Genomic DNA, 22,363 nt, shown 5'->3' with positions numbered 1-22,363 from the left:
GCATAGTTCTTTTGCTCATCAGGGAATCGAGAGGCATGGACATCATAGACTAGATGGTAGTCCCACGAGCCACCTTTATGCAATCAGTATGAGAGGATTCATAGGCAATGACTTTAGTCAGGGAACTGAGGAAATGGAGATATCAAAGCCTATACAGCCACTAGTAGCTAACTTTCAGGATGTGATGACTGACAACCTTCCAGAGGGATTGCCACCACTGAAGAATATTCAGTATGTCATAGATCTCATCCCTGTATCAGTGTTGCCACATAGATCTACCTATAGATTGAGACCTGCAAAGTATGAGGAATTAATGCGATAGGTACATGATCCCATTGCGAGAAGCTTGGTTAGAAAGAGTATTAGCCCATGTGTTGCCCCTGCCTTGATGGTGCCTAAAAGGATGGATCGTGGAGAATGTGCATTGATAGTCGACCTATCAACAAGATTACCATCAAATACAAGTTCATTATACCTTCCTTGGATGACCTGTTGGATCAGTTGCATGGTGCCATTATTTTTTCTAAGATCGACTTACACAACTGATATCATTAGATCTGGATGAGACCAGGGGATCGGTGGAAGACTTCTTTGAAGGCCCAAGATGGATTATACAATTGGACAGCATGCCTTTCGGTACCAGTTTCATGAGGTTGATAAATTAAGTGTTTTGAGCTCACATCAAAAAATTTATAGTGCTGCACTTCAATGATATTCTCATATATAGCAGATCCACAGATGAGCACTTGCAGCCTGGGTATGTTCTTCGAAGTTTTTGCGAATAAAAAAAAATTATATGCCCACCCAAAGAAGTGGCATTTTCTAACATCACAAATATGATTTTTGGGTCATAATGTGTCTAGTGCAGGTATTCAGATAGATCTTGCAAAGATCGAGGCCATTGTGAGCTTGATACTCCAAAATCCTTTACCCAATTGAGACATATTTTCGGGTTGGCATCATTCTATAGATGATTCATCAGAAGCTTCAACACCATCACGACTCCCCTTACAGAACTCCTGAAAAGGGAGAAGTTCCAACAGATGGAGGCAGCTCAGTCTATTTTTAATACCCATAAGGAGAGGGTGGAAGAGATTCAGAAGTTACACGACAATGTGGGATAAAAGATCACCAAGCAAAACCGTAAGTACCAGACACAAGCAAATAAAAGTAGGAAGAAGGTGACTTTCAAAGAAGGGGTTCTAATGTGGAGTAGGTTAAAGAACGAAAGGTTTCCGGTAAGATCCTTCTGGAAGCTAAAACCCAGAGCAGATAGACTTTTCAAGATTCTCATGAAGTTGAATGACAACGCTTACAAGATTGACTTAGCTGTGGACTACAATACTTTCTACTTTCAACATAAAAGATTTGATTCATGCTATGAGGAACCAGAAGCTTTGACGAATGAAATCGAAACTCCAATCTCGAAAGCTGATGCACTCACCTAGGTTGACTGATTCGATTGAGTTGGGGCGATATCAGGGGCTTTCAACTCTTTCCTTTAGGTTAGAATTGCCTCCCCTGCACCCCCCCCTGTTAACTACTATCATCTATATGTTGTTTTCTCTAATTAGAGTTCAATTTTATTTGTCGTCGACATCTTTTCCCTTGCTAGGATTGTATCCAACGACAGGGTGGTGCTCCAACTATATCCTGCTCCAAGGTGATGATTATCTCCGCATATTTTCATTCCAGTTCTCCTCTCTAGCTTGTTGCCGCCCACCCTGCACCCTTCCTACATGCTGACACCACCTTATGCACCACCCTTTGTTGTCGCCGCCCCTTCCAAGCTCTTTCCTACTATTGCCCATTCCTACACCCTCTCTGCTTGTCGTCGCCACCTCCTTCACCACACTCAACTTGTTGTTGCTATTCCCAAGCCCCTCTTCGTTGCTCAGTTGGTTGTCCCGCTGCCGAATAGCCCTCCAACCATTACTTCCCTAGTCACCGCTGCCTTCCCACCTCATCGTAGTGGAGTAATTGTGTTTGTGTCGTGTCTTTCCTATTTCAAGATAGTTGATTGTAATCTCGTTTTGCTTCGCATAATAAAATTTACTTCCACTTTTGGGTTTTGGGTTAACATCCTTATCAAAATCAAGATGGGATTTTCATCCTGTGAGGCCTGAAGCGTAAAGATTCTTGCCTGTTGCAGGATCATAGGATTCCATGGGTCCTTAATTACTATATTTGATTTCTAATGGGGTTTAATTCATGTCTTAGTATGAGTATGTTTCATAACATGATAGATTAACTTTTACTTTAGTTTATACACTTGGAGTTGTGCTCTTTGATTTTTCTGTCCTTAAGAGTGTTATATCTTCCTTTTGCAAGTTGAATGTTTGTAGTTTGTTCAGAATAGGCGGTAGATCTCCCTCAGCGATTGTGCCTCACCAAACTCGTCATTTGGCCAGTCTCCTTGTTGTATTAAATCCTGGACAATCACCAAATTTCTTCAATCCCAATCCAAACTTTTGCTACTTTGCATATTCTCTTTCTCTTCCTTTTCTACGAGCTCTCCCTGCTAAATCCGATCCTTATACACCTTCTAGGAATCCTAAAATGATGTGAATGCTACTTTCCATCCTATCTCTACAACATTTATTTATAGATTCATTTTATTATACCATCGTCTACTCTTCATTGAGTGTAATTCTAATCAAACTGTCAAAGTTTAAATTTTCACTTCCTCATTTTTATAAGGTGTCACTATAATACTCCATCTCATATAATCATTTCTCAATCTAATTTTTTAAGGTTTGCCACGGTCCACAAAAAACTCTTTTTAACATTCTCACATATATGACATCTAATTTTACTATTGGTGACTATTTATCAACCAACATTTCAATCCATTTAATATAACTGATCTAATTGTAATTTTAGAAAACTAACCTTGAAATCTCAATGTTATTTTCTTCTCACATCCTAGTCTTGATGTACTTCTCTTAGTCCCACCGAGAGATACTCAAAATTGCCTTTGGAGACAATTAAAGAGCAACGACAAAGAACATTGTGAATTGGATAGTTACAAATTTTGTTTCACCGCGCTAAACATATCATATTGGCAAAAACCTTCTAACTGATTTAATTCATCTCAGAAAATTTTTACGTTTCTAAAAGCGGAACAATTTGTATATACAAATTTTGCAAAATTCTAACTTATGATCACCCAGTTTCATTCATTTATTCTTTCCTGTTTATTCTATACACACAACCAATCTTATATAATAACTCTCAACAGTAACCCTATTTCTTTGCAGATAATTTTGACAATAGCCTTCGGCGAGACTCTTTTTTTTGTTCAATGAGAGAGCGGATAATTTAAAAAAGGGACATCTACATGCATATCACCCTATTCTTACATATTTACATGCCCAACACCTAAATTTTGCTTGTCACATTTATACCACCCAAATCTTTCATATCACATCAAATTTGTACTTCTTAACTTTTAAGAAATGATATGTACATTTTCATTTATAGGTAAGGTGGCATATATGTAAAAATCAAAGTATAAGTGTTAAATATGTAAATACATAAGAATTGAGTGGTATGTATGTAAATCTTCCCTTCAACAAAAAATGCTTTTAATCAAGTGGCAGATGTAAAACTGATCACTACACACCAAAAAAAAACAAAGAAAAAACCAAAATTAGAATGTCTGAAAAGTTACCTGGAATGATAAGCCAGTACTGAACAGAAGAATTAAGACAAACTCAAAGTACTGATCAATAGACCATAAGGACTCAACTGCACCTTCTGCATAATTTACGAAAAAATTCAAGGCTGCAGGCGCCAGGACTGCATAGGAGAAGATAATGCCAGCATAAAACAACACCGAAGAACCCAAGACAATGGGTCCGAGAAACCTTCTCTCATCCTTCGTCAGACCAGGAAGAACAAATGCTATAATCTCATATAGAATGACTGGACTCCCAAGCAAAAGACCACAATAACCCGAAACCTACATCAAATTGATATGGTAATGAGTAAAATGTCAAAATAATATCAAAACTGTTTACATGAGGCCATTTTAGTTCTAGTGTCAATAAAGTGTCAAATTAGTCTTCACTCTATTTAAATTGAGGCTAAAAGAGTCCTATGTGAGAATTATTTGAACCCATATTAAAAGAGTCTGAGACACTTTTATGAACATTGGGACTAAAATGACTCTGCAAAGAGGAAGGTGACTATTTTGATATTTTCTCTAAGCAGAACAATCATTGAGTTCTTCGAAGAAAGATGAGAATAAAAATTAGAGCTTAAGCTGCGACAATTGACAGGTATGAAACCTTTAATGTAGTGAAGAAAAACTCCCCGGGAGAAAGTTGAAGGAAACGAACGCCCTGAGCGGCGACAGGTGCTTCAAGGAGTTTGATCAAATCCTTGGAGAATGCAAAGCAGGCTATGATAGCACCCCCCACAGCCAAAACCGACACAAATATTCGATCACGGAGCTCCTCTAAATGGTCAAAAATGCTCATCTCTTTGTCATCAGGTAGAAGCTCCTTGCTAGGGTAAAGAAAATTATATAAAGCGCCCTGTTCATTTTCCCTGTTTTCAATCTGCTTGTCCTTGAGGCTTGAAGTTTCAACTGCAAAAAGATTAACAAAAGGGGGATTTACATGCATAACATATAATTCTTATGCATTTACATATCAAAAACATAAACTTAGATGATTATACATATAAACTTTAGTGTCATAATCACCACATCAAAACATGTGAGTTAACCTTATTGGCATTTTTAAGGAATTTAGAGAACAAAGTGTTATATTAGCAAATATTAAAAAATGGATGCATGAAAAGGTGAATTTCACTTTAAGAACATTTAATATTAGTGATATTTTTTTAATGATTTATAGATTTGAGTGTTACAGAAGAAAAAAATTAAAATTTAAGTGAAAGATATGTAAATGCATAAAATTCGGTTGTATGCATTAAAATTTCCCAAATGAGGAACCAAAGAGTTCTTTAAATTTAACTTTTGGTCAAGCTGCATTCTAGTTCTAGAGTTTAGGAAACATTAGATTTGTAACTTCTAAATTTTCAAAATCAGCTTTCTCAAACAAAAGGTACATTTGATTTATAGGTCATTTAATTTGAGGAAAATGATAAAATTGCTCTTTTCGAAGGTTTACATCATCCCTACGTCCGGAAGTTTAGGCAGGTGGAATTCACAAAACATTCTATTATTTTCCTCTATGAAAAGATGGCAGACAATAACCCTAACTACAAGCAGGAGATCGGTTGAAAAACCTAAAGCTGCCAGCCACCTAAAGCTATAGGTGATCGTCTCCACAGGTTCGGGCGGTGCTCCGGCTGTATCTCGACCCCGCCAAGATATTTATCTTGCCATACTTTCTCTCCCCTGCTGCCGTTCCATATTAGAACCACTGCAGCTCCTCCCCCAACAGCGGCCGATCCATCTCCCAGTCCCATGCAGCCTCTCCCCAATAGCTGTCGTTCCATATTACAGCCCCTGAAGCTCCTCCCCTACAGCTGCCGTTCCATCTCCTAGCCCCTGTAGCCTCTCTCCTAAAGCTGCCAACCACCTCCCAGCTCTCTTACAGCCCCGCAGCTCCTCCCCTACAGCTGCCAGCCACGTCTTAGCCCTTCTACAGCAACCACAGCCCTCGCTTACAGCTTATAGCCTCCTAGCCCTCTTCCTGTAACCGCAAACCCCTCCCATACGGCTGTCAGCCCTGCTACTTCCGTCAGGACTCCTTCCAGTTGCTGTCTCCCTCGCCAACCACCCTCCAACAGCCCATCCAACTATTCCCAACACCCGTCTGACTCTCCCAGCAGCCGCCTTCCAACAGCTAGCAGGCCACCAACCCTACCTCTTCCCTCACGAACCTTTCTAGTCGACGTTTTCCTCTCCGACCACCATCCAGCCGCAGGATTGTCTTTATTTGTTTGTGTTGTGGTGTTGTTTGACGTTTATTTCCTGTTTTTCTAGTGTCATGTTTGTAATCCTTTTAGAATTCAACAATCATATTGTACCCGTCTTTTAAGTTATTAATAAATTTGTGTCTTGCGTCATGGTTTGAGTTAAACTTCGGTATCATTTGGTATCAGAGCTAGCCCAACCCTACTTCTATCATAGGGCTTCCTAGCGTCGGCCTTAACCCCCACTGGAAAAAATTTTCTTTTCTATCCTAAACCAACCATTCTAAACCAATCCATAAACTCTCTTTGCAGCAAAATCAGCAATCCCAATCAAATTTTATACACCTTCAATTAGTCTCATGCACCATCTTTTCACCTCCCAACCCTTAACCTTAGCCATGCTACTAATGAGATATATGCTCGAGCTTACCCAGGATGAGAGCTCCGCCGTCTTCAACGAAGACTTCAGAATATTGAAGAGAAAATTCAGTGGAAGGTTACCCTTGACCGTGATCTGAAGGTCAAAAGAAAGAACGAGAAAATGTAAAGATGAAGCGAGCAATACAATGTTAGTTCCTACCAACTTACTAACGTTAAAAGTTATAACTCCTAGATTCCGAAATGGTGAGTCCGCAGCACCAAGGGATCCCATCAGTCTACTATCCAGGGAAACCAATTCGCAAGCTTATCACAACAAGAAAATGTTACAAATGTCACGGATTTGGGCATGGGCATATGGAATCATAATGCAAAACCAGGTGAGGTATCTTTTTCACTGAGCATGGTGTTATTGAAAAATTGGGCAATGACAAAAATGATACGGGAGAAGTTGAAGACTTCCGGGAGGATTCTCCACTTTGCAGCTAGCAAGGAAGAAACACCAACAGTTCTAGTAGATCCCAAGATATTTTTCAACTGAGGTAATAAAGGTCGTTCTGGAAGGTAGTGCCCTCAATATAAAGAGTGTTTAACTAGAGAATGAAACTGTGACACCTCTAGATACCGTTTTAGAGGCATTGAGGGTAGCTATAGCAGGACTAACCTTGGCACTCCAGAAGGATCACGAGCTTCAAAAGCCAACATCAGATACAGGGCCACGAAAAATACAAGAAATACAACTTTTTCAGATGGTTAGACCTTTTTCTGAGTTATCTCTACGGGGGGTCCAACATATCCGAATAGTAGTCATTTTGTGCCATGTTAGAAATATTACGGGGGATTATTCAAAGGGTAATATCAGTCCAACATAGAACATATCGTCAGATGTCTTGACAAAAGAGCTGAATCCCAACTTTGTAGTGGGCCCGAAGAGTTTGATGGGGATGAAAATTCTGCAATGTCATCCAGGTCCTATCTATGGAGAGGTATCTCCTGAGGAGATGCTAGTGAGAGTGGTGCAGCTTGCCACATATTTCATCCCATAATTGAGTTCTCCTCAAGATTTCAAATGTAATGGCTTGATAGTTGCATTACGGAAACCACCATCTATATGCAACTCCAGCCCAGGATGTGCCAAAAGAGGATGGCTATCTATTCTACTAGAATGTGTTGTGGAATGACTACACCGACATAATCGACCTACTAGAGGACTTACCGTCGTACCACGAGGATTCAGAAGCTTCAACGAATGAGGTCGAAGCTCCCCCAATCCCGGGAGAATGACAGGTTTTTCTTCTTCCTCTTCCCTCCTTTCCTTTTACACTTCTTTCCTTTTTCTTTCATTTCCTTCCTTTCTTACTTTCCTTTCCAAGCCTTTTCTATTTTAAAATCTTTCATAAAACTAAAATCTGATTTTTATTCTCCTTCCTAATTTAAAACATTTCCTAAAACTGAAATCTGATTTTTATTTACCTTCCTAATTTAAAACCATTTCTAAAAACTGAAATCTAATTTTTATTTTCCTTCCTAATTTAAATATTTTCCTCATATTTGAAATTCGAATTTACTCCCCTTCTTATTTTAGTGTTTATTAAGATAGATTATGTCTCTTTATAAATAAAAAAGGTTGTGCTTTGAGTTAGGGGTTGTTTTGTGAAATCAGAATTCAGTTTTGTTGGAGTGTTTTCCCTCTTGAGGGAGTGCTTCGACTGTTCCTTGTCCGAGGTGGCGATCATCTCCATGGGTACGAGTGGTGCTCAGACTGTATCTCGACCTGCCGAGATAATTATCTTGCCATACCTCCTCTCTCCTGCTGTCGTTCGATCTTACAAACGCTGCAGCTCCCCTATAGTTGTTGATCCATCTCGTAACCACCCCCCCACCCCGCAGCCTCTTTCCTATAGTTGTCAGCCACCTCTTAGCTCACCTACAACAACCACAACCCTCCCCTATAGTTGTCGTTCCATTTTACAACCCCCGCAGCTCCTCCCCTACAACTGTCGTTCCATCTCCTGGCCCCCGCAACGTCTCTCCTACAGCTGTCAGCCACCTCCCAGCTCTCCTACAGCAACCGCAACCCCTCCGCTACAGCTGTTGATCCATCTCGTAAACCCCCCCCCCCCCCCCCCCGCCCCCCCCCACACAGTTCCCTATAGTTCTCAGCCAGCTCTTAGCTCACCTACAATAACCACAACCCTCCCCACAGCTGTCGTTCCATCTCCCGACCCCCGCAACCTCTCCTACAGCTGTCAGCCACTTCCCAGCTATCCTACAGCAGTCGCGATCCCTCCCCTACAGCTGCTAGCCACCTACCAGCCCTCCTGCAGCAACCACAACCCTCACCTATAGCGGTTAGTCACCTCCCAGCCATCTTCCCCCCCCCCAAAAAAAAAACTGTTGCCACCTTGCTACTTCCCTTAGGACTCCTTTCAGTCGCTGTGTCCCTCACCAACCACACTCCAACAGCCCATCCGACACTTCCCAACACCAGTTTGGCTCTCCTAGTAGCCGCTTACCACCAGCTAGCAGGCCACCGACCCTATTGCTTCGCTTAGGAACCCTTCTAGTCGTTGTTTTCCTCGCCGACCGCCATCCAGCTGTGGGGCTGTCTTTATTTGTTTGTTTTATCATGTTGTTCATCATTTATTTCCTACTTTTCTAGTGTCATGTTTGTAATCCTTTCGGAATTCAACAATCACATTGTACCCGCTTAAGTCATTAATAAATTTGTTTCTTGCGATGTAGTTTAGGTTAAACTCCGGTATCACCTACTGTAATGTACATTTTATTTGGACCCCTGAGTTATTGATTTTGCTTTCCTTTTTTTCTTGAAAAGAAACAATGAGGGGAAGGAATAAAATAATATTAACTGCTGTAGTGGTGTATATTTTCTCTGATCTAGTGAAACTCCATCACTTTACGCAGTAGTAGATGTAGGCTTACTTAAATGTTCTCTTCTGTGGAGCTAGGTCACTTCTGCAATTACTTTATGATTCATCATATGTGCTCAAAAGTTGATTAATCCAAATTCGATAAGCTTTTCTTGAAAGTCTTCCTTAAATAAGTGGAAGTGCCTCCTAGCGAATTCAAAGTCAAATTTTCAAGGCCAACCGACGATTCTCGCAAAAGTATAATATGACATCTACCAGCTAATACATAACATTCAACAGTGTAGTGACAGAAATATGATTCACAGTCCTTCATGAGTGCAATGTACGTCGGTTTCTTTCATCTTTCTATTGATACTATGCATACAATTATTCCTAACGATCAAACCCACAATTAAGATAGCTATGGATAGAGCCTTTGTGTAATAACCACGCTTTTAATAGCTGGAATTAGGAAAAAGGTAAGGCTAGAAATCATTTTAGGGTATATTATATGGCTTGAATCTTTAGTAATCATTTATTGATCACTTGTGCCTCCTATTTAAACATGAAATTATTCCTATTGCCACCATGAAACTAAAAGGAGAAAAAAAAAGGCGTCCATTGAAGAGGTATTTACCAGTAAGAATGGCTCAGCATAAGGAACAGCATGGAAATAAAATAAATCTAAATGCTCAATCCCAAGAACTACACAAAAAGATGAAGATTAATGGTCCTTGGATAAGTCATTCTGCTCTCAATGTAATTATAATATGCTAGATGATTTGACAAAAAAATCAATTCTGATCCAATGTTTAATTCTAATAGACACATTTTAGAAGAGAAACAACATAGGATGGTAAGGATTAAGGAACAATCTATTTCTACCAATCCTTTCTTCCTCTTCAAGCATAAAACAATCACAGAATGAATATTTATCTAAAAAGTCATAATTTCGAGCTAGCTAGAAATGTTATATGTCCCACTTCAAGTTTCAAACTTTACGCATTCAAGTATTGGAGATTTTCTAACCATTCTACGTACAAAAGCTGTCATTTATATCATAAATATTCAGTATATCATATAAAAAGCATATATTCAATAAAAAAATTTGGAAAGAAAAGACAAGCTAGACTAACCGTTGAACCTCTTGGAAAACATGTTTTCGACTTGACTGCTACGACATCCACATCAATTCCTTCAATAATTTTATGCAAGAAAATTAATTTGTTTTTGTAAATGTTTTAGTATCAGCATGTTTTAAAAGTGGAATGACTTATAAGTCCTAATAATTGCTTTTGGCCTTATAGCTCATTCCTATTAAGAGAATAGAGCATAAAAAAAGGCCTTATTATGCTGACATTGTAAAAGATCCCCTTCGAATTTCATTGAAAAATTAATTGATATCCCAAAATTCCAATTTCCTCTTAAATGGATAATTCTTTAATGTGTTTGTTCCTTCTGTTAACAACAATACTCTTGTGGCTGTTTATGTGGAAGCATCCGGAACTCTACCTCCCCCAGCTCATCTGCTAGCTCTCCTTTTCATCACCATCTGATGGATTCGTGGGATCCTTGATGCCATGTCATCAATCTGCAGGACTTATAATTATTTTATAGTTATTATTCTCAGATTTTTATACATCCTACTAGAAGCTAACTAGGTTTTGATATATACTACACAAATATTGGAACGAATAACAAAATAAATTCCCTCCAATTCTTGTTATGGTATAAGAGCCTTAAGCTTCCTCATATTTTCATTACTGTAACCTTTATTACTACATTGCAGCAAATATTTCTTTGCTTTGCCACATATCGTTTCCATTGTTGCAACATTCATTACTACATTGCCGCAAATCATTCCTTTTTTTATTAATTTTTAAATAGAAGCACAATTTTCCTTTAGTTGGATAACAATAGCAATAATGGCATGCAACTTTGCACTCTCTCGGGGAAGCAATCTAAGTTCAACAGGAGAGTTACAAAAATTCCATCCAACATGTCAGTTGATTAAAAAATATCTAAAATGGTCGAGTTGGCTCATATGTACTAAAAAGAATAAAAAATAGGGACATTTACAGGACATAAAAAGACAAAGGCTTCCTAGGAAATCCAAAAAAACTTTACCAATTATTTATACATAGCATTCTTAGGTATTATCTCATATCCTTAAGCTTCGAGGGTCTCAAATGCCCATTTCTAACTCTTGAATCATATTGTTCAGGAGCTATACAACATACAATTACCTCCTTTCTCAAATTTATTTCATATATACATTATATACAGTAAACAAATAATAATGGCTCATAAATCCTTGGGAACTATTATAACCAATCAAAGGGATATCTTATAAGTAGATCCTTCACACACTTAAATATCCTCAATGACTTGAATTATTTGACAAAATATTAACCATTTAAAATGTAACTATATATTTTAAATGCATGTGCTCATTTTATCTTTCAGGAATAGCGAACAATGAGGATGATTAGGATTAATCTACCATCTTAAGAATTATAATGACAAAAAATAATTCATATAACCATTATTATTATCACTTATATAAGAATCCAACAAAAATATATATATATATCTAGCCTCAACACATACATATTGGCCACCCATCCTTAATTATTCTCAAAATAATTTTTTTTTAATCATTTATGGAAACTAATATTGCAGAATTTTATTATGATATTTTTGAATTTGCAAAACACAAACATCTTAATTTTCGATCAGTGGCACATTAACCCTTATTCCTTTTTTTTTCCCTCATCCATTGTTAGAAATCTGAGAATCATCCTCTAATATCTCTAGGACTCAATGATTTATGTTATTTATCAGCAATTGTACTTATGTCATGAATTTTGATTAAAAGCCAATAGTTATTCATGTCTTTATAAACATGATTACAAATTAATTTGGTATTAAAATTAAAAAAAATTAGATCTGACAATGTTAAAGTTAACTGTCTCTCTCTATATTTTTAAAGAAATAAAATAAAATACGAGTTATTTCATGTATATACCGCCCAATAAAATGGAACGGGTAAACAAAAAACTAGTTACTGGGTACCACAAATGCTCTCTATTTTGAAAAAAATGTCCCAAAATAATATTAGAGAGAAGCAATTTTAACAACCACCCACATCATACACTAGTTGCATACAAAAGTCATTGGATTCAAGAGTCACATGCAAATCCTACTACAACAACAACAAGAAGCCTTTATCCCACTAAGTGGGGTAGGCTACATGAATCCTTTTTCTCCATTGTGTCTTATTGAGTGCATATTTTCATTTAATTCTAATATTTCATTTAATTCTAATAAATTAATATCATTTTTTATACAACAAGACCAAATCTTTTTAGATCTACCTCTATCTTTCTTAACATAAGTTAAATAAAAACATCTACTCTCCTAACTGAGCCATCAGATGATCAATGTTTAATACGACCAAACCATCTAAGACGGCTCTCTCTAATCTTGTCTGCCACTGGAGCTATTCCAACCCTTTCACGAATATATTTGTTTTGCATTTTTTCTCTATGTATAAAGCCACTCATCCACCTAAGCATTCTCATCTCAGCAACATTTAACTTAATTCTATGCTTCTCTTTTATAGGTCAATATTTTGTGTCATAAAACATTGCAAGTCCCATCACCATCTTATTAAATTTTCCTTTAAGTTTAAGCGGTACTTTTCTACCAAATAATAGGCACGATGCATTCCTCAACTTTAACCAACTAACTTGAATTATACTAATAACATCCATATCAATATCACCATAATTTTGAATAGACCCAAGGTATGCAAAATGTTCACGCACCTTAATGACTTGATCACCCATTGTTAAAACCCCGCCATTACATCTACTACTACTACTAAAATTACATTCCATGTATTCAGTTTTAGATCTACTAAAATGAGGCTTTTAGACTAAAGTAGATCTCCATAATTCAAGTTTTTCCTATATTCTCTCTAGTTTTATCCATAAGAATGATATCATCGGCAAAAATCATAAATCGAGGTAAGTCCTCCTATAAATGTCTAGTAAGAACAACCACAACTAAAACAAAAAAAAAATATGGGCTTAAAGCCAATCCCTGATGTTATCCAACCGAAATAGAAAAATACTTGGTCAATCCTCCTCATGCTTGAACAAAAGTAACAACTTCATTATACATATCTTTAATGACTTGAATATAAGCAAATATCAACCCCACTCTTTCTAGAACTCTTCAAAGTACTTCTCTTGGAGTCTTATCATAAGTATTTCTTAAATCAACAAAAATCATATGTAGATCCTCCTTATTCTCTCTGTACTTCTCCATCAAACATCTCAAAAAATGTATAACTTCCATAACAGACTTGTCCGACATAAATCCAAACTAATTTTGAAAAATTTTTGTATCGCGTCATAACCTATGCTCAATTACACTTTCCCATAACTTTAATGTATGATACATTAACTTAATTCCTCTATAATTTGCACACTCTTGTTTCTTAACATAATTCCTCTATAATAACCTATGCCTTTTTATTCTTAAAAATATGAATCAATATACTCATTCTCCACTCATCATACATCTTTTTTGTTCTTAAACTAATAATAAAAAGTTTAGCAGGCCATTCAATCCTCCAAACAACTCTATTCTAAAAATAGAAGTCCCATGCAAATTATAAATAATTTTTTGCCATTTCAATACATCAAATAACTTTATTCTCAAAAAAATGTTTAGTCTTTGTTCAGAAACATTCCAAAACAAAAGAAATCTTGATCCCCAAGTAAATATATGTATGTTTATGGACTCTTCTGGAAGGCAAAATGATACAAATGAGATCAATCCTTCACAAGAAAGGTGAAGGTATTCACTGATTCCACTTTTCAATAAAAAATGTTATTATGTTGTCACCAATTATCCTAAGAAAAAGATCAAAAATGATTTTTCCTCTATGATTGTCCTTGCATACATCTTATCTCAACAGACAACTTTAATTTAAAACGAACAGCTCATACCCAAGAGAAGCTTATACCCAACCCACTCCGCACTCAACCATTACAAGTTCAGCAAATAACAACAACAACAAAGCCTTAATCCCACTACATGTGAATGCTTTTTCTCCATTGCGTCCTATTGAGTGTCATGTTTTCATTTAGTTCTAATAAATTAAGGCCATTTTTTATACAATAAGCCCAAGTATTCCTAGGTCTACCTCTTACTTTCTTAACATAAGTCGAATCTAAAACATTTGCTCTCATAATCGAAACATGAGATGGTCTACAAGTTCCCTATTAAAAAAAAAAATCAATCTAAGTACATTCAATCAAATTAATACCTGATTTTACTAAACAAATTATTAAGCTTACAAATAAAGTTACTGGTACTAAACATCCCTTAAACATGTTCTTATCATATAAATATTATTCTTCAAGGTTACAATCTTCTTTACTAATTTACATGCTAATTCTATAACCAAAAAAAATGCTTTTGAGGCATTAAATAATGTGAATTGGAAGAATGTTGAGAGAAAAATGAAAGCACTTCTAAAAAATAAAATATAGAAATTGATAGTCATTAAAAGAAAAGAAATAATCAGGATGTATGTGGTACTTAATATAAAATATAAATATGACAGTTTATCAGATAAAATATGAAGTCATATTAGTGGCTAAAGACTATACTCAAATATATAGAATTGATTATCTTGAGAAATTTGTTTTAGTTGCTAAAATAAATAAAACAAGAGCTCTTTTTTTATTAAGAACAAAAATAAACTGAAAAACACAATAATTAGATATCATGCATGACTTCATACATGGCGATCTGGATGACTAATATTGAGTTTCCACCATGATATGGATCAAATATAGAACAAAAGCCATATAAGTTTAAGAAATAATGAATGATTTGAAAGCTTCATCAAAGTAATGCTACATATACAACGACAACAACAAGAATAAGAAGCTTTTATCTGACAAAGTGGGGTCAACTACATGAATCAAAGGAATGCTCCATATGATATACAAAAAAAAATCAAGAAAATCAAACATAAAGATTCAAGAAAAGTCTCAGCACTTAGTTTATGCTGACAGTATCATTTTGATAAATAGCAAGAAAACACTGCTTCAAGAATTTGAAGTCAAGGAATTCGGCAAACTACTTTATCCACAGTGGATCGCACACAATGTGGAATCTTTATATCACAATAAAATACATAATAGGCTTGTTAAAGAGATTAGCAAGTTGGGATGCAAACCTGTGAAGAACTCCTTGGAATATGATCATAAAATAAAAAATGCTCCAAAATACAAAATAATAAAAGAAAAAAATTCTCCTTATAACATCTAGGGTTGACAATAAACATGTTAATGGTGTGGCAAATCAATTCATGTACAATTCTAAAGAATCACACTTTAAGACAATGTATCGAATCTTATAATATTTGAAGGGAATCCTGATTAAAAAACTACATTCAAAAAGGAGAATCTGACTCTTGAAACTTATATAGATAAAAAGATATTGCAAATTTTAGGGTTAACCACATAACTTAAACAAGTTTAAAAACAATAGGCGGCACCAAGGTGCAGTACAGAAGTAGAATTTAAATCTATTTTGCTAGGAACTTGTGAATTGAAATATTATCCTAAAATATTTGAAAGTTGAATAAAAATGCCAAATAAGTTTCTATTATAATAACAAATAAGCCATCAATATTACAAAATCTTATGTAACATAGTCATGTTTATCATATTGAACTTGACAAATATTTTATAAAAGAGAATTTGTACAATAATCTAACTTGTATTAGTTTGTTCATCACCACAAATGAACTTGTGGGCATATTTATCAAAAGATTTTGAGGGATAGTCAATCATAAGTTATTAGACAAACTTATAATGGATAACATCTATTTAATCATTTAAGTGAAACTGTGAAAATACATACAACCATTAAATTTCACCTCCGTAACGTCCACCTAGCCAGTCCACCATCTCCCAACTTTTAATTATCACATCATGAACTCAAGGTATCTTTGATGTCATCTCACCGATCCCGAGACTAATATAATTATTTTGCAGTCATCATTCCTTGACTTTGTATATCTCCTACTAAAAGTATTCTAGGTTTAAATAAATAATATACAAAATTGAAATGAATTACAAAATAAATTCGTTCCAAATAAAAAAAAAAAGGTTTGATTTCTTTCTCTTCATATGCAGAAATAATTACAACCATAATCATTGCTATTTTGCATACCCACTCGGTATTATTGGATTTATGTTGTTGATGCAATCAAAATATAAGAAATATAAATTTCAATGAACAGTCCTTCCTGATGATTTTGGCCCCTCAAAAAAAAGGCTTCAATAGATGTATTATATAAAAAAACAAAGCATATAAGTAATTTTGAGTATTTTTGACCCAGACAAATACGAGACATGCCTTTTTCAAGTGAAGAGTATCAATACTTACAACCCCCATAAATAAGTGGCAAGATAAAAGCCCTTTCATGCCCATATTGTGGCACCATATGGGCAAACCAAGCAATAAAGAAGGTTGAATGGGATCCTAGTCAAAGCAATTGCTGGTTTTTCTTTAGCCCTCCATCTAGTGGCGAAGCAGAGAGGAAATGCCGAAGCAGCAAGCATGGCCCAAGGGGTCACTAGCTCGCTACAAACTGAAAGAGGTAAGTCTTTCATGTCTCCCTCATACAAGCAGAATATAAAGCACATGTAAACGAAAATAGCACACATAAAAGCACATGTGCATTGAGAAAATTTAGCTTCATACGAGGCCATTTGAGTCAAAACTCTTTAGTGTTAACACCACATATTATTTCATTTGAAGGTAGCCATTTTTAAGCCCTACTAGGGTTTATTGTTTTAACCAAACAACCCAAGCTTCCCCTATTCCTTGACACCTTTAGACAGTGAACCATACGCTCTGCCATATCGCAAGCCTACTAAAACAAGTGCACACTTATAGAAGTCAACTTCCTAGGAGGCCATTTTTAAGAGACATACAGTTTCACCCGAAGCTAGACTCAACCTAGAATTTTAGGCCATGTTTGATTCCATTGGTTTAACCCAAATTGGGTTGCCCCAATTATCTAACACCATTTGAGAAGAAACCTCACTCTCTCCCAAGCGGGCTAACACCCCAATTTCATTTACACCCTCACCCACTTTCTCTTACTTCCCTATAAAGAGAGTAAAGAAACTACTACTTAAACCAATATGTTCTTAATTCATTTCGCCAAGACCCATGGTAATAAACCATTTTTGGAAGAAGATCAAGTTCTAATGTAAAAAATGATGATCCAAAGGTAGAGAAATCCAACAATGAGATTAGAAAGACTCAACTAGATCACATCAAGAGAAGCTTACACAATAATCAGCCCGAAATGGGAGGCTAATTCACAAGAAAAATCCATTCCCATATGAAGTTGCATGATTTAGTGCACCGAAAGAAATGAATGTTACAATGAATTAGAACACTTGAGTTCATAAATAAAAACTTTTTAACCATCATTAAAAAATTAAAAATTAAAGTGAAGAAATTATAGTAATTAGTTTACCAAGCACAAATCCAATATGAATAGATTCTATTTATTCAAGTTATAAGAGTGAATGCTAAACATTCTTCAATCAAATTCTAAGGAAAGTGCTATGCTAATAAAATCTCTAAGGTTAAGATTGAGACTACATGCTCAATGTAAACATCCAAAGGTATATCTTTTTGCCTTTATTGTATAGTCATTCCTACCCAATGAGCTTGGCAATGGTGATGAATTCATTTTAAAAGCATTATTATGTCGTCTTTTCAATAACAAATGCATCCTTGTACCAAAATCTTTCTGTCACGACCCAACCTAGAGCATGGAATTAATCAAGATGTTACATGATCGGATGGTGGAAATTAATTTTTTTTGTATTCATTTTTTATAACTAATATCTAACAAATAAAAGAAACGCTACAAATAATAAAATTAAACTAAAGCAGTTATAAATTTACCTCATGTCATGTTGTCTGCATCTTCTATAAATATTTTCTCTTATATCACACATTTTTTAATCAATTAATAAACAAGAAAAATTAGTTTAGAATAATAATGAGCTAACCATAGCTAGTAAATACTCATACACCTAAACTATAATAACACAATGAAAGAAACTAATATGCATATCAATTAAACTTTATGTAAATCAATCTAAGAGCATTTGATGATTTATACTATCTAATATAATCATCTGCGGTAATTCTAAATCAATCCTTAAAACTAAACTGTTGAGACGTTGCTTGCTTCGAATCGACACTAACCCATTAATATTTATTTTCTTCTATTACTTTTTTATTTTCTTTTTTAGTTATTACAATTTCATTCAAGTGTAATTGTAGAAACATTAAATACTATATAAACTAAGCACTCTTAATGAGCACAAATCCCACAAACAACAAGAATCAATGTTATACTCCCTTGAAAGTTGATTTGGAATATATTTCATATAGCATCATATGGAATATTATAAAATCAATAAAAATAATTTATATTCATATCCTATGGAATCAAGGGGGCGCAATAGGTTCTAGTGGTCAAATCATACACCTTTTTGAAGAATAACTATCCACACCATAAGGATAGATAAACCTCATGTTCATTTGCAAAGGTAGTTCCATAATGTAGCATATCAAGGGAATCATGAAGAAGCCCAAGGGGAGCATCATGGAAAAGGACAAGGCCCACTTACAAGAGCACAATTAAAAGCCCAACCCCAAAGGACCTGAGATGATAATTTTGCTTGACGCTTTTTTTAAAAATTTTTTTTAGTTTTTTTTTTTTTTTTGTCATGAAATGTTATTGTTATTACACTCAATTTATGGATTCTCAAAGGTTAATGTCATTGAAAATGTGTCAAATTGAATGGCATGCATTTCATTTTGAGTTGGAAAATTGGTAACGTTTATTACACTATTGCTAATTTCATGGAGTGGCCACCAACCTCAACAATACATGGATCTTTGAAAATCAGCCCCAGTATCCCCCTCTACCTTTTCTTCTCTTTTCATTGCTTTTCCTTTTTTTTTCTTTTTTGCTTTAGGGAAACTTTATGATATCTTTAAATCCTTTGGAGTTTTCGAAGGAATGAGATTTGGTATTTTATAAGAAATTGAAGAGCTACTCTTCTTGGTCTTTGCCTCTTTAGCTTGGCGGCAAAACCTTGGTTGGTATTGTCTTTGTGGGTAAGTTAGTCATCTTCTTCTTCCCTCTGTCTCCTTGAAAAATCCAAAGCCACAATTTTCATTCATGTCCACTCCTCCACAGGCTTGGCATAGCATAACCTTAGTTTTCATACCATTATAAACCTTTAATCTTCAAGCCGCTACCCCAAAAACTCCATATCATTTTACCACATATCACCCTAGCCCTCCAAGATCATTCCCTCCCTTGGACAGCCTCTTACCCACCCTCCATTAAAAAAATTGGGGGCATTTACATAAATAATATCTAATTCTTATGTCTTTGCATATCTAACATCTAAACTTTACTTTTTATATTTATACCCAAAATCATTCATATCACCACCAAAATCATTCATATCATATTAAAAATACCACCATTTTAACTTTTAAAAAGCAAAATACACCCTTTTCATGCATAGGTTAGGTGGGATGTTTAATCCCAGGCAAACCAAAAAGGAAAAAAAAAATAGGAAAAGAGACAAGAAGAATATTATTTTGTTATGAATTCAATAAAAGATCCCCTCACAACAATCCCCCACCACCTTTTATACAACTCCATCAATACTGATATCTGCAACCAACTATTAATGCTATATTATGATATTTAAACTAATAGCAATATAAAATGGCAATTAACTAAAAGGATAATCAGCAAGCTTGGTAGAGATTAAGTATGCCCGTCAGATTACACCATAATCCCTCAGTTTCAGAAGAACTCGGCTCGAGCTTAGAGACTGCAATGCTATAAGGAGGACGATACTCGTAGATATCGGTGACATTGAATGTGGGAGAGATGTTCAAATCAGATAGTAAAGAGAAGATATAAGCATTATCTTTAATTTTATGTGCAATAGGAATGGACCTAACTTTTGTGGTTTCAATTCAGAATAGGTGTCCACTAGGAACCACTCATTTCTCAGATAAACCATCACAAGATCTCCTACTTTGAACTCTTTGAAGCGCCATTTCATATCAGTCTATAATTTATATGCATTTTTACTTTGGGACAATTAACTTTAAAACATAGATATGAAATTTGTAGCTAAATGTTCAACATCCTTATTGCAAGCTTTAAGAAGAATAATGAGATTGACAACGTGATTGAGTACCCTGGTATAGTCTATATTGAATGGTTGATTGTTGTCCTCCTAGTGGATCAATTTGGCTTTGAAGTAAATGTAATTTATGGTTGGCTAAACACTTCAACTGATTCTTAGGGAGTTTCTCCAGCTAAACATCTAATGGTATAGTTAAGAGTCCTATTGACAACCTCAATTTGGTCGTCAATCTAAGGATGATAAGCTGCGCTCATTCTAAGATTAGTGCGTAGCATTTTCCGAAATTCTCTCCAAAAGCAACTCATAAACTTAAAATTGCAATCAATAGGTAACCATAAAGGAGGATAATGTTCATAGAATATTTATGTGACATTAAGAGCATTATATGTCTTCTTACAAGGAATATTGTCACATTTTAGAAAAATGATTCACAGCAACCATTAAAAAGTCATAACTTGTTTTAGTTTTTGATAGGCCTAAAACAAAATCTAGACCAAGTTTCCCAAATGTTTTCAGGGATCGATAATAGAATACACAAACCGGTATTTTGCACATTTTCTTTGTAAGTTTGCGTGCGGCGCATCTTTCTATGAACCATCCTACATCGCTACAAAAGTTAGGCAAGAAAAAAATGAGTTGTAAATTGAGCTATTGTTTTATCTCAGCCGACATTTGCAACTAGGGGTATAAACAAACCGAACACAAACGAACAGAGCTTGTGTTCGTGTTCGGTTTGTTTGAAATTTAATTTGTTTGAAATAACCTCGTGTTCGAAATTGTTTGTGAAGTCACTGTTCGTGTTCGTTTCTTAACGAACGAGCGAAACACGAGCGAAACACGAGATGTTCGCGAACGACGAGCCAGTTTGACATCCCTACTATTAATATATATAAATAATATATTATATTAATTACATAACTTATATTATATAAATATATAATATCTATATTAGTATATTACTAATATAATATATTAATATATTATTATTACTATTATTATTATTATTAATTTATTATATATTATAATTTATAAAATTCAATTTTTTTAAATATCATAAGTTTTTTATGTATAATTATTTTAAATTATTTTATATTTCGAACAATAACGATTCAAACACGAACAAACGCATCACTGTTCGTGTTTGGTTCGTTTAACTAACCGAACGAAAAAAAATTTGTTCACGTTCGTCTCGTTTACTTATCGAACGAATCGAACACGAACTCATCGACGAACCAAACACCAACTATTCGCAAACAACGAGCTTTTTTGACAGCCCTATTTGCATCTAACCCATCAGAATACATGTTTTTATTTACATGAACATGGAGAGGAGTGTTAGGAATGCAAAATTGGTTACCTTTAAAAAGATATTATTGCTTGAGGGAATAATCGATGAGTGGTAATTTGGATACAACTTTTCCATGGATTTGCAAAGTCATTGTCGATTTTATATTATTTTTTGTTGGTTTCCAGTCCCGTAATCGATGCATGTAAGGCAACCAACAAGCTAGCTTTGAGGCTGAGAGTATATGCAACTTTATTATTTTGGTTGGTTTTGTGCTTTAATACAAAACTGAATTCTTGTAAGAAAACAATCCATCACACGTACATTTGACCTGAATTTTTAAGTCTTTTAAGACTATAAAAATTGCAACGATTTATAATCACTATACATAATAAATTCTAGGTTAACCAAATAATATTCCTAATGTTTGAGGGCTTGCACCACAGCTAAAATTCATGTTTGTAAGTGAATCATTTTTGTTGAGCGCTACTTAATTTTTCACTAAAATATTCAAAAGGTTTACCTTCGACAAAATGACACCAATTCCAACGTCCAAAGCATCCACTTCGATGACAAATGGTTTATCGAAATTAACGACAACTAAAACTGAGCATTGCATATATATATATATA

At 35.1% G+C, this 22,363-nt stretch overlaps 1 protein-coding gene across 2 annotated transcripts in view; it reads right to left on the bottom strand.

The window, feature by feature from the left end:
* Positions 1-22,363, bottom strand: part of LOC110032672 (sec-independent protein translocase protein TATC, chloroplastic) — a 48,823-nt gene that overhangs the window by 3,036 nt on the left and 23,424 nt on the right. Inside the window, exons 2-3 of one of the 2 annotated variants that reach the window (XM_020736374.1) lie at positions 4,293-4,597; positions 3,674-3,964 (exon numbers count right to left, since the gene is read on the bottom strand). In XM_020736374.1, the coding sequence (XP_020592033.1) occupies positions 3,674-3,964; positions 4,293-4,597 (596 nt within the window). The remainder of the gene's footprint in view (positions 1-3,673; positions 3,965-4,292; positions 4,598-22,363) is intronic. The other variant, XM_020736375.1, reaches the window with a different exon arrangement.

Source organism: Phalaenopsis equestris, unplaced genomic scaffold (assembly GCF_001263595.1).
Source record: "Phalaenopsis equestris unplaced genomic scaffold, ASM126359v1 Scaffold000999, whole genome shotgun sequence".
NCBI classification, from domain to species: Eukaryota; Viridiplantae; Streptophyta; class Magnoliopsida; order Asparagales; family Orchidaceae; genus Phalaenopsis; species Phalaenopsis equestris.
Note: the sequence above shows the minus strand (reverse complement) of the source record. Positions and strands in the feature narration are given on the sequence as shown.